General features: G+C 37.5%; 1 protein-coding gene across 4 annotated transcripts in view; it reads left to right on the top strand.

Annotated features, from left to right (window-relative positions):
• The window catches only part of XPOT (exportin for tRNA), a 48,298-nt gene that overhangs the window by 22,146 nt on the left and 13,737 nt on the right, over positions 1-12,415 (top strand). For all 4 annotated transcript variants that reach the window (XM_032347167.1, XM_032347163.1, XM_032347164.1 and 1 more), the window contains exons 10-19: positions 379-417; positions 549-611; positions 1,556-1,680; positions 2,367-2,511; positions 2,660-2,779; positions 3,145-3,239; positions 3,816-3,885; positions 5,849-6,087; positions 7,433-7,718; positions 8,844-9,033. In XM_032347167.1, coding sequence (XP_032203058.1) covers positions 379-417; positions 549-611; positions 1,556-1,680; positions 2,367-2,511; positions 2,660-2,779; positions 3,145-3,239; positions 3,816-3,885; positions 5,849-6,087; positions 7,433-7,718; positions 8,844-9,033 — 1,372 coding nt within the window. The remainder of the gene's footprint in view (positions 1-378; positions 418-548; positions 612-1,555; positions 1,681-2,366; positions 2,512-2,659; positions 2,780-3,144; positions 3,240-3,815; positions 3,886-5,848; positions 6,088-7,432; positions 7,719-8,843; positions 9,034-12,415) is intronic.

Here is a 12,415-nt window from a genome sequence, read left to right as displayed (position 1 = left end):
AATTCATCTACATGTCAAGTTATTTAGTAGAAATAGAATTGCTAGATCTTATGTTAGGTGCATTTGAAATATAGAAAGGTATTGTCAAACCTCCCTCCAAAGAAGTGTGCATGTTTTAAAAGATCTTGATTGATTAGAAAAATATTTTGAGGGGTGCTTGGGTGGATCACGTAGTTAAGAGTCTGCCTTGGGTTCAAGTCATGATCCTTGAGTCTTGGGATTGAGCCCTGCTCAGCAGGGAGTCTGCATCTCACTCTCCCATCTCCCACTCCCCACCCTGCTTGTGCTCCCTCTCAAATAAATAAAATCTTTAAAATATTTTGATAAGCAAGTATGACTTTAGGAAACCTTATAAACTTATTGCTTACTTTTTAACAGCTTCCAGTGCTCTCGGATCAGCAAAAAGCTAACGTAGAGGTAATTGACTTCTTTTTACTTATAAACTGATACCAGAATCTGTATCTGCAGTCTGTCTTGAAATGCAGCTTAATTTCAAAATATATCCGATAAAAGGAAACTGACAAAAGACATTTTATTCTTAATTTTAGGCAATCATGTTGGCCGTTATGAAAAAACTGACTTATGATGAAGAATATAACTTTGAAAATGAGGTAAGGATTTTACATTGGGGAGAAATCATTTTTAAGTCATTATTTACTTAAGTTAACATTTTAAGTTTTGATTTTTTTAGAGTGCTTTAAAGTAAGAAGTATTTTAATAATCACATGTTTATTATTGACCTCAACCTTAGGTGGAATTAATAGAAGCTTCATAAGCCTTCATAATACCTTCAAAAAATAACCTTTTTGGTCTTGTGTCCCTTTTTAAAACACTTTGTAGCATTGAACTTTGTAAAGTATTTGACAGTATCATTGCTTATCACATTTCACTTTGAATTATGAGAGTGATGAGTTGAGGCCTGGTCAGTGGACCTCAGATTGTTAAAGAGTCTGTGGGAAAGTGCAAATGAGTCACTCAGCTCTCTGGACTTGTTGTATTTATAAGTCTCATCCAGGGTTGCCAGTGAGGCATTTAGCCTCAAGCACAAAGATCATCATCAGGTGCTTTCTATCAACTCAAGCATCACTTACACTGTTTTGCAACATGCTACGTGTTTAATTCCCCACCTGAGGCTTTCAAAAATCTTGGACTATAAAAAGATAATGGTGATGATAACCAAAGCATTATGCGCTTGCAAAGAACCAGATTTGTTTATATATACATATCCTCATTCATAGAGTATTACAAGATAAAAGGAGTATGAATAAGGTGGTGAAGTTCCAGTGTGAACCCATTCTGGCTCTAGATTCGCCTATCTATTCTGTTCCTGGCTCTAGGCTTTTGAGATCTAGGGCTATGTTCAGAAATATTTCCTTGTGGGCAGGAGAGGAAAGGCTACTGACCATAGTAAGTTTTCCTATGTAAATAAATGTTAATGAAAAAATAAAAATACATATTACATTTAGAAATGCAGAAAACTATATGAGAACTAACGACTTACATGAATTTTAGGGTCTTTTAAGTTTTAAAATAAGAATTTTAAAATATATCTTAGGGTGAAGATGAAGCCATGTTTGTAGAGTATAGAAAACAACTGAAGTTACTGTTGGACAGGCTTGCTCAAGTTTCACCAGAGTTACTGCTGGCTTCTGTGCGCCGAGTTTTTAGTTCTACGCTGCAGTAAGTTTGTTACTGTTTTTGTAACGATTCTACCTCCTTCCTTTTCTCTGTGATGTGGTCTACAATAAGTGAGTCACAAAAATAATCTTTGTTACTTACTAAGATCTTTCTGTATCTCTGAACCAATGCATTTGTCTTCATCTTTTCTTTATTCGAGTATAGTGAACATAGTGTTATATTAGTTTTACGTGTGCATTGTAGTGATTCAACAATTCTGTACGTTGTTTATTGCTCATCATGACAAGTGTACTCTTAATCCCCATCACGTATTTGATTCATCGCTCCAGTCACCTCCCCTGTGGATACCATCTGTTTGTTCTCTGTCATAGGGTCTGTTTTTCGGTTTGTCTCCTTTTTCTCAGTTCATCTGTTTTGTTTCTTAAATTCCACATGTAAGTGAAATCATAGTGTATTTGTTGTTCTCTGACTGGCTTATTTTCCTTAGCATGATACAGTCTAGCTCCATCCATATCATTGTTACCTCCATTTATCATCCTCCTTGTGGGGAAACACTGCTCTTTGCAATGTAAACAAAAATGGATCACATCAGTTATTTCTATTTTTGTGATGTGAATTTTGTTGCCTGTTAAAATTAATAATTGCTATGACTTCTTAATTAAAGAGGCTTTTGTCAGTGTTATAGAAAATGTTTATACTCAGATCTCATATATACTCTCTTATGGTAGGAATTGGCAGACGACACGTTTTATGGAAGTTGAAGTAGCAATAAGATTGCTGTATATGCTGGCAGAAGCTCTTCCAGTGTCTCATGGTGCTCACTTCTCAGGTGATGTTTCAAAAGCTAGTGCTTTGCAGGATATGATGCGAACTGTAAGTATATACAGATAATTTATTTTGAACATAATTTTCTGTTTTTGCTATAAGCTAGTGGGAGTTCTTTAATTTAGCATCTGTTAATACTGGGGCATTTTGATGTTACAATGAATAAGAACAGATTTCTTAACTTTTTCTTGCCCAGTTGGTAACATCAGGAGTTAGTTCCTATCAGCATACATCTGTGACATTGGAGTTCTTCGAAACTGTTGTTAGATATGAAAAGTTTTTTACAGTTGAACCTCAACACATTCCATGTGTATTAGTAAGTATACATTTATTCTCCATTTCTGGGTTTTTTTGTTTTTTGTTTTTTGTTTTTCGATTTATTTCAGTTAATGAGCAGATAGGATTCTATCTTTATAGCCTTTCCCAGAGCCAAAAGCTCTGAGAAACTTCTTGAGTATACTGAAACCAGCCCCTCCTCTATTTCTTTAAAATGGACAGTTTCTGGCTTAATAAGTCATCTAAAACAAGTCCTCAAGGGCTTCTTGGTGTCCTTAAGGATTATGTGGTATATATACCTGGTTCCTGTCTTCCAGGAGCTAAGAAGTAAAATTTGATGTGAACAAAAATATATTGTGACAATACCAATAAAAATTTTAAGTAAAAGTATCTCTCTTTCTTTAGATGGCTTTCTTAGATCATAGGGGTCTGCGGCATTCTAGTGCAAAAGTACGGAGCAGAACTGCTTACCTGTTTTCCAGATTTGTCAAATCTCTGAAGTAAGTACTAAACATCAGCTGTTATGTTTACTTTTTGTTTTTAAGATTGTTAAATAAGACCTATATGTTATTTTCTAAAAGCCTGTGATAGATTTGGTTTTTTGTTTTGTTTTGTTTTTTCAGTCAGGTTTACTTTCTTGGTATCCTAATGTCACGACTTCTTTTACTTTTCATTAGCCATGTTCATCACTGCGAAATGATTTGTTTGCACACTTTTATATATAACACCTGTCATCATTAATGACATTAGTTATTTATTTAACTAACTGTTTTATTGCTGTGGATTACTCTCTGGTTTATTTGAAGTCCTAAAGAACATATTTCTTAGAAATAAATTTTTTGACCTTTCTGTTTTGTGGTGTTTTTTACTAGTACCATTTTCTTGGTATGAAAACTACTTGTTCTTAGACTTATAAGGTTATAATTCTTAAAAATCCTAACTTGTTTTAATGATAACATCTGACTAGCTTAGAATTGAACATTTTTTTTTTAGTTCCATCCTCTTTAAAAGGAAATTTGGTATTTTGAGCACACTGATTTATGTAATTGTGATTTTCCTTTTTTGCCTTTATTCAGTAAACAAATGAATCCTTTCATTGAGGATATTCTGAATAGAATACAAGATTTACTAGAGCTTTCTCCACCTGTAAGTACCTATCTTTCCAAATTACAGATTTTCCCCAAGTATCATTGATGCCACACCTGCCTTTAGCCTTTAATGCTAATGCCTTATAAACAGTTTTCTTAATGGGGGGTGATGGCAAAGATGAGGGATTGTGTTAGTTCTGTTAGTTCCCTTATCACAGTTGAGGGATTAATTAGTTCTCTTTACCAAGATTCTGTTGATATTAGCAAACAAAGCATAGTAATAGAATTAATAAAAATGGAGGGGTGCCTGGGTGGCACAGTCAGTTAAGCATCCAACACTTGGTGTTTCTTGGTTTTTCTTTTTTAAGATTTTATTTATTTATTTGACAGAGATCACGGGTAGGCAAAGAGGCAGGCAGAGAGAGGGGAGGGAAGCAGGCTCCGCGCTGAGCAGAGAGCCCAGTGTGGGCTCGATCCCAGGACCCTGAGATCATGACCTGAACTGAAGGCAGAGGCTTAACCCACTGAGCCACCCAGGTGCCCCCAACACTTAGTTTTTGCTTGGGTCATGACCTCAGGTTTATGGATTAAAGCCCCCCCGCCCCACCACCAGTTGGGTTTTTCACTCAGCACAGAGTTTGCTTGAGTTTCTCTCTCCCTCTCCCTCTGTTCCCCCTGCCAATAAATAAATAAATCTTAAAAAAAGAAAGAATAAAAATGGAAAGGAGCTGACTGATAAATTTGTCTGAGTGAGATAAGGTCTGCCCTCTGTTAAATGTTGAAGTATTTTATGGAGAAGGAAAAATTCAATTTTTAAGTTATTTCCTACTTAGTATAAGATCATATTAGCCGTTCTAAGTGACTGCCAGGCTTAGTGATTAGCCTGCTAAGTGAATGCATTAGATTGAGTTTTGGGGGGTAGCTTAAGGCTTTGGGTAAAATTTAAAAGCTGGTCGATATTTTGGTTTTCATTTCACAAGAAATATTTAAGTTGAGCTACTTTGTAACTATGATTTGACTTCTACATGTTTTTGTATACTGACATTGACTTTTTTTTTCATTTTGATAAAAGTTTCTATTGGAGCAGCCACTTGAGAAATGTTAAACATAAAAATACTTTTATTTGGGGTGTCTGCGTGGCTCAGTCATTCAGCATCTGCCTTCAGCTCAGGTCATGATCCCAGGGGTCCTGGGTTTGAGCCCCACCCACATTGGGCTCCCTGCTTGGCGGGAAGCTGGCTTCTCCCTCTCCCACTCCCCCTGCTTTTGTTCTCTCTCTCGCTGTGTCTCTTTCTGTCAAATAAGTAAAATCTTAAAAAAAAAAAAAGAAAGAAAGAAAGAAACTTTTACTCTTTTAAGTAAATATCAGTATTTAGGATATAGTGATTACATAATTAGACTGAATGAAAGATTACTAATGAATTATATGGTTAAATTATCTTTGCATATTATAGAACCCTATATATTAAAGTACTTCATTTGATTAATGCCTATTTTCCATGGCAGTTCACACTGACTTGTAAGACTTAGGCATTCAGAAAGTCCTCAGGCACCTGGGTGGCTCAGTCCTTTAAGCATCTGACTCTTGATGTCACCTCAGATCTTGATCACAGGGTTGTGAGTTCAAGCCCTGTGTTGGACTCCATGATATGCATGGAGCCTACTTTAAAAAAAAATTCTTGTTAGCCATATTATCTTACCAATATTAGAAGTTTTTCATGTTTTTTATACCAATCATATAAACAAGGGCTTGTACTATACCTGTAATCTCTTTTTAGTATATAAAAAGACTTCATTCAAATTGTGTTTACCGGGTGTTGTCTGCTTAATAGGGTTTTAAGTATAAATGTTTTAACTACCTTATATAGCTCCTTTATCTTTGTTTTCTCAACTGCTACAGCAGTAATAGTCCTAGTGGTACTTAAATGCTTTAGCTGCTTTGATAGAGGGACTTAATATGCTTAAATGAGAGGAACTGAATGAACAACGATAAACAGCAATAGGACTGAATTTCTTTCTAGGAGAATGGTTACCAGTCTTTGTTGAGCAGCGATGATCAACTGTTTATTTATGAGACAGCTGGAGTGCTGATTGTTAATAGTGAATATCCAGCTGAACGGAAACAAGCCTTAATGAGAAATCTGTTGACCCCATTGATGGAGAAGTTTAAAATTCTGTTAGAAAAATTGATGCTGGCACAAGATGAAGAAAGACAGGCATCGCTAGCAGACTGTCTGAACCATGCTGTTGGATTTGCCAGGTGAGTGTGATTATAATTAAAATTGTAAATTGGGTGTCTATACACACAAAGAACCATTTATATGGATCTGTTAGAATTGGGCATACCCATATTTCAAAGACTGAATTGTGGAGAGAATTATCTAAACCTTCCTTCTCTAAACCCAGTGAATTCGAAGATTTAGTTGAAGAAGGGAATAGATCACATAACATTCTGCATTTCTGGTTTGACAACTGTCTGAAGCGTTAACTCCTCTGACTTCTTTAGAATAAACTGTTCATGTGTTTGAGGGAATTAGCCGAAGAGTTTTTTGTTTTTGTTTTTTAAAAGAATATTTGTCAGAGAGCACAAGCAGCGGGGAGCGGCAGGCAGAGGGAGAGGCAGGCTGTCTGCTGAGCAAGGACCCCGATGTAGGGCTCAATCCCAGGACCCTGGGATCATGACCTGAGCCAAAGGCAGACAGATGCTTAACTGACTGAGCCACTCAGGTGTCCCTGGCTAACGAGTTTATAGAACAGTGACATACTGGGACATCTTAGATCAGTCCTGGTACTGATAATCTTTTTTTTTTTTTTTAAATTTTAAGATTTTTTTTAATTTATTTGACAGACAGAGATCACAAGTAGGCAGAGAGACAGAGAGAGAAGAAGGGAAGCAGGCTCCCTTTCAAGCAGAGAGCCTGATGCGGGGCTTGATCCCAGGACCTTGGGATCATGACCTGAGCCGAAAGCAGAGGCTTTAACCCACTGAGCTACCCAGGCGCCCCGGTACTGATAATGTTGAGGCTTCTTTTTAGCTCTCTCATTTTGTCCTGAAGACTACCCAAGCTACCTCTTCTTTCTCTCGGCCCATATATTTTATTGGCAAACAATAACAGTATGAAAGTTGCAGTGATTGCTGTTTAGAAGCTGCACAGAGAAATTGTTCTACAGAGTACTTCAGTGCAAAAGCTAATGTTACGTTTTATAAATAACTTGATTCTAAACATTGTTTACTAAATTTAAATCAGGAGTTTGTAGATTGTCTAGAACAGCCTAGTCATAGCAGTGGATTTTTTTTTTCTTTTTTTCTACGTACTTTATCAGTAGGATTTTAGTAAAACATTTAGGTGGGTTCTCATTAGAAGGCTTATATCAATTACCTCTCATTCATTTAATTTGAACCCTTTCTGGAATGGCAACTGGAAGCAATAATAGTACAAATAGCCATATTAGTTAAAGATGGAAGCAGTTGTGACATAGAATGTAAATAATTGGCTTCTTAGTTTTGTCAAATGTGTAATTAGCTGTGCATTATTTTTCATTACTCCATAAAACTTTTATTAAAGCAAAAAATTAATACTAGTTGCTTGATTTTGCTTGTGTAGCCGAACCAGCAAAGCTTTCAGCAACAAGCAGACTGTGAAACAGTGTGGCTGTTCCGAAGTTTATCTGGACTGTTTACAGACATTCTTGCCAGCTCTCAGTTGTCCCCTGCAAAAGGATATTCTCAGAAGTGGAGTTCGTACTTTCCTTCATCGCATGATTATTTGCCTAGAGGAAGAAGTTCTTCCATTCATCCCGTCTGCCTCAGAACACATGCTCAAAGATTGTGAAGCAAAAGACCTCCAGGAGTTCATTCCTCTTATCAACCAGATTACAGCCAAATTTAAGGTACCACAGACCTTTTAGAGCTCAGAGAATCTCCTGACTTACAAATTAGATATGTTGATCTTTAGATACATTTTGTTTTGTTTTGTTTTTTAATAGAAGTCACTTGAGGGCATAGACCATAAATATTGTTGTCATCGCCAGTGACTCACACACTACCTGACACATAGGCCATGCTTAATGGATGTTTCAATAAAAATAAACCTTATCTGCTCTGTTCTGAAGAAACAGTCTGTTTTAGAAAAGCAAATGAAAATGCCATTGAGTACTAAAATGTCTAGAGGTAAATAAAAACTTGCACCTTGGGTGCCCAAGCAGAAGTTTGAAGTTAATTCATTGTGCTAAAGGCAGTTTTATTGTACAAGGAAATGTAAACCAAGTATAAGCTGGCATATAAAAATGGCTAACTTGTAGTGCTTTCTGTTCAAAATCCGTTCTAAGCCTTTTTTTGGTATATTAATTCATTTGATCCTCCTAATAGCCCTAGAGAGAACCATTGTATTTTATAGATGAAGAAACTGAGACACAGAAGTTAAGCAATTTGCATCAAGGCACATAAAGTCTTGAGAGCCCAGTCTTAAAAATTCTGCATGTAATTTAGCAATAGAATTCATTTCTTGATAATTCGTGGCAGTATTCAGTTGTGAAATATATCTGAATCCCTGTTTTGGGGGGGTTTTTTTGTTGTTTTTTTTTTTTTTAGATTTTACTTATTTTACAGAGAGATAGCGAGAAAGCGAACACAAGGCGGGGAGAGGGAGAAGCAGGCTTCCTGCTAAACAGGGAACCTCATGAGGTGCTCCATCCCAGGACCCTAGGGTCAGGACCTGAGCCAAAGGCAGATGCTTAATGACTGAGCCACCCAGGCGCCTCTGAATCCTTATTATTTTAACCTGATTCTTTAACTGTAGGAAATGCGTTGAGCTAACAGTTTTAAAGATTTAAATAATGTATATGCCTAACACAGATTTTTGTCCTAGTACTGATATTTGCCAACAGAATTATGTAAATACATATCCTAAATAGAAACTCTGCTTTTTGTAAAGGCTTTTTGTAAAATGTGTTTTTCTAAGTTTTATATTAACATTTTTCATGTTTCTGAATATTAATTTTTGTTTTTATCTTCAGATACAGGTATCTCCATTTTTACAGCAAATGTTTATGCCTCTACTTCATGCAATTTTTGAGGTATTGCTCCGACCAGCAGAAGAAAATGACCAGTCTGCTGCTTTAGAAAAGCAAATGTTGCGAAGGAGTTACTTTGCTTTCCTGCAAACAGTCACAGGCAGTGGAATGAGCGAAGTCATAGCAAATCAAGGTGGGACGCTGAGATTATCTGCTTGAAGCCTTGTTGCTGTTGTACATCAGTATGAGCAAGAGCTAGTTGAAGTAAAAATCAAACTTTTTTTTTTTTTTTTAAAGATTTTATTTATTTATTTGACAGAGAGAGATCACAATTAGGCAGAGAGGCAGGCAGAGAGAGAGAGGAGGAAGCAGGCTCCCTGCTGAGCAGCGAGCCCGATGTGGGACTCGATCCCAGGACCCTGAGATCATGACCTGAGCCGAAGGCAGCGGCTTAACCCACTGAGCCACCCAGGCGCCCCGTAAAAATCAAACTTTAAAGTGGTTGTGTGTTTGACCCTGGGGTGACAGTTCATTATTATCAAGGTGGGAATCAATTTCGTGTAGAGGACCTTAAAAATATTTTGTATTCAGTTCCCTTTTTCCTAGGGCAGTATTCTTTTTTTTTTTTTTTTTAAGAGTTCATTTATTTATTTGACAGACAGAGATCACAAGTAGGCAGTGAGGCAGGCAGAGAGTGAGTTGGAAGCAGGCCCCCTGCTGAGCAGAGAGCCCAATGCAGGGCTTGATCCCAGGACCCTGAGACCATGACCTGAGCGGAAGGCAGAGGCTTTAACCAACTGAGCCACCCAGGTGCCCATAGGGCAGTATTCTTTAATTGATTCCTTGGTGGTAAAAATAGTATGGTGGCAGCTTGTGAGCATTGACCTGACAGTTGAATCTTACTGGCCAGTTTGCCATTTTGAAATTAAAAGTAAATGGGACTAGCTCTGTGCAGTGCAGTATTGCAGCCAATGAGGTTTATACAAGGTGCGATTGTTGCTAATTGAAAAATAAATGGGACTGTTTTGAGCAACATAGAGAATTTTGCTATGTAAGAAATCTAGAGGGCAATATAACAAGGGACTAGTTACTTTTCAGTGTTTTATGCTTAAAATTTAAGATCCAGATTAGTAAAAACTGAGGGATCTTATCAATTCTGTAAATGGTTTTGTCTTATTACACTATATGAAGTGAGAACTTTTACAAACCCAGCATTACCTTGATTCCAAAACCAAAGACCCCACTGAAAAGGAGAATTATAGAGCCAGTATCCCTGATGAACTTGGATGCAGAAGTTCTCAATAAAATACTAGTAAATTGAATCCAATAGTATATTTAAAGAATTATTCACCTCGATTAAGTAGGATTTCTTCCTAGGCTGCAGGGGTGTTTCAATATTTGTAAGTCAATCAGTGTGATACATGATATTAATAAAAGAAAGGATAGGAACTATATGATCCTGTCAATAGATGCAGAGAAAGCATTTGACAAAATACAGCATCTTTTCCTGATAAAAATCCTCAGCAAGGGTCACCTGGCTGGCTCAGATGGTTGGGCATCTGCCTTTAGCTTGGGTCATGATCTGCGGGTCTTGGGATCAAGCCCCATGTTAGGTTCCCAGCTCAGCAGGAATCTGTCTCTCCCCCTGCTTGTACTCTCTCAAATAAATAAATAAAATCTTTTTTTTTTTTTAAAGATTTTATTTATTTGTCAGAGAGAGCACAGGCAGAGTGGCAGCAGAGGCAGAGGGAGAAGCAGGCTCCCTGCCGAGCAAGCCCGATGTGGGACTCGATCCCAGGACGCTGGGATCATGACCTGAGCCGAAGGCAGCTGCTTAACCAACTGAGCCACCCAGGCGTCCCTCTTTTTTTTTTTTTTTTTTTTTTAAGGATTTTTATTTATTTTATTTTGAGAGACAGTGAGAGACAGCCTGAGAGGGGGAGAAGGTCAGAGGGAGAAGCAGATTCCACGTGGAGCTGGGAGCCCATTGCGGGACCTGGGACTCCAGAATCATGACCCAAGCCAAAGTCAGTCGCTTAACAGCTGAGCCACCCAGGTGCCCTGAATAAATAAAATCTTTAAAAACAAAACAAAACCTTCAACAAAGTAGGGATAAAGGTAACATACCTCAACATCATAAGGCCATATATGAAAGATCCACAGCTAATATCATCCTTGGTAGTGAAAAACAGAGCCTTTCCCCCATGGTCAGGAACAAGACAGGGATATCCACTCTCCCCACATTTAGCATAGTCCTGGAAGTCTTAGCCTCAACAATCATATGACGAAAAAAATAAATAAAAGGCATGCAGATTGGCAAGGAAGAAGTCAAATTTACACTATTTGCAGACAACATGATACTCTGTGTAGAAAATCCAAAAGACTCCACCAAATAATTACTGGAATTTATACAGGAATTCAGCGAAGTCACAGGATATAAAACCAATGTGTAGAAATCTGTTGCATTTCTATACGCCAATACAAAGCAGCAGAAAAAGAAATCAAGGAGTCAATCCCATTTGCAATTGCATCAAAAACCATAGGATACCTAGGAATAAATCTAACTAAAGTAAAAGATCTATACTCTGAAAACTATAAAACACTTATGAAAGAAATTGAAGAGAACACAAAGAAATGGAAAAGCATTCCATGCTCATGAATTGAAAGACAAACACTGTTAAAATGTGTATATTGCTCAAAGCAGTCTACACATTTAATGCAATCTCCATCAAAACACCACCAGTATTTTCTACAGAGTTAGAAAAAACAATCCTAAAATTTATAAGGAACCACAAAATACCTTGAATAGCCAAAGCAATTCTGAAAAAGAAAAACCTGGATGGAGGTATCAGGATTCCAGATTTTAAGCTATATTACAAAACTGCAGTCATCAAATTAGTATAGTACTAGCATGAAAACAGACATCTAGATCAATGGAACAGAATAGAAACCCCAGAAATGAACCCATAACTGTATGGTCAGCTGATCTTTGGCAAAGCAGAAAAGAATATCCAATGGAAAAAGGACAGTCTCTCCAACAAACGGTGTTGGGAAAACCAGACCTCCAATGGAAAAAGGACAGTCTCTCCAACAAACGGTGTTGGGAAAACCAGACAGCCACATGCAGAAGAAGGAAACTGGACCACTTTCCTACATCATACACACAAATAAATTCAAAATGGATAAAAGACCCAAATAGGAGATGGGAAACCATCAAAATCCTAGAGGAGAACAAAGGCGGAAACTCTTTAACCTCAGCCATAGCCACTCCTTACAAGACACATCCTCACAGGCAAGGAAACAAAAGGATCTTCATCAAGATAAAAAGCTTCTGCACAGCAAAAGGAAATAGTTGACAAAACCAAAAGACAACTGACAGAGTAGAAGATATTAGCAAATGTTTTATTGGATAAAGGGATAGTATTCAAAATCTATAAAGAAGTTACCAAGCTCAGGGGCACCTGGGTGGCTCAGTGGGTTAAGCCTCTGCCTTCAGCTCAGGTCATGATCCCAGAGTCCTGGGATCGAGCCCCACATCGGGCTCTCTGCTCAGCAGGGGGAGCCTGCTTCCTCCT

The sequence above is a fragment of the Mustela erminea genome, chromosome 6 (assembly GCF_009829155.1).
Source record: "Mustela erminea isolate mMusErm1 chromosome 6, mMusErm1.Pri, whole genome shotgun sequence".
Lineage (NCBI taxonomy): Eukaryota > Metazoa > Chordata > Mammalia > Carnivora > Mustelidae > Mustela > Mustela erminea.
The sequence above is the reverse complement of the archived record's forward strand: the minus strand, read 5'-3'. Positions and strand labels throughout refer to the sequence as shown.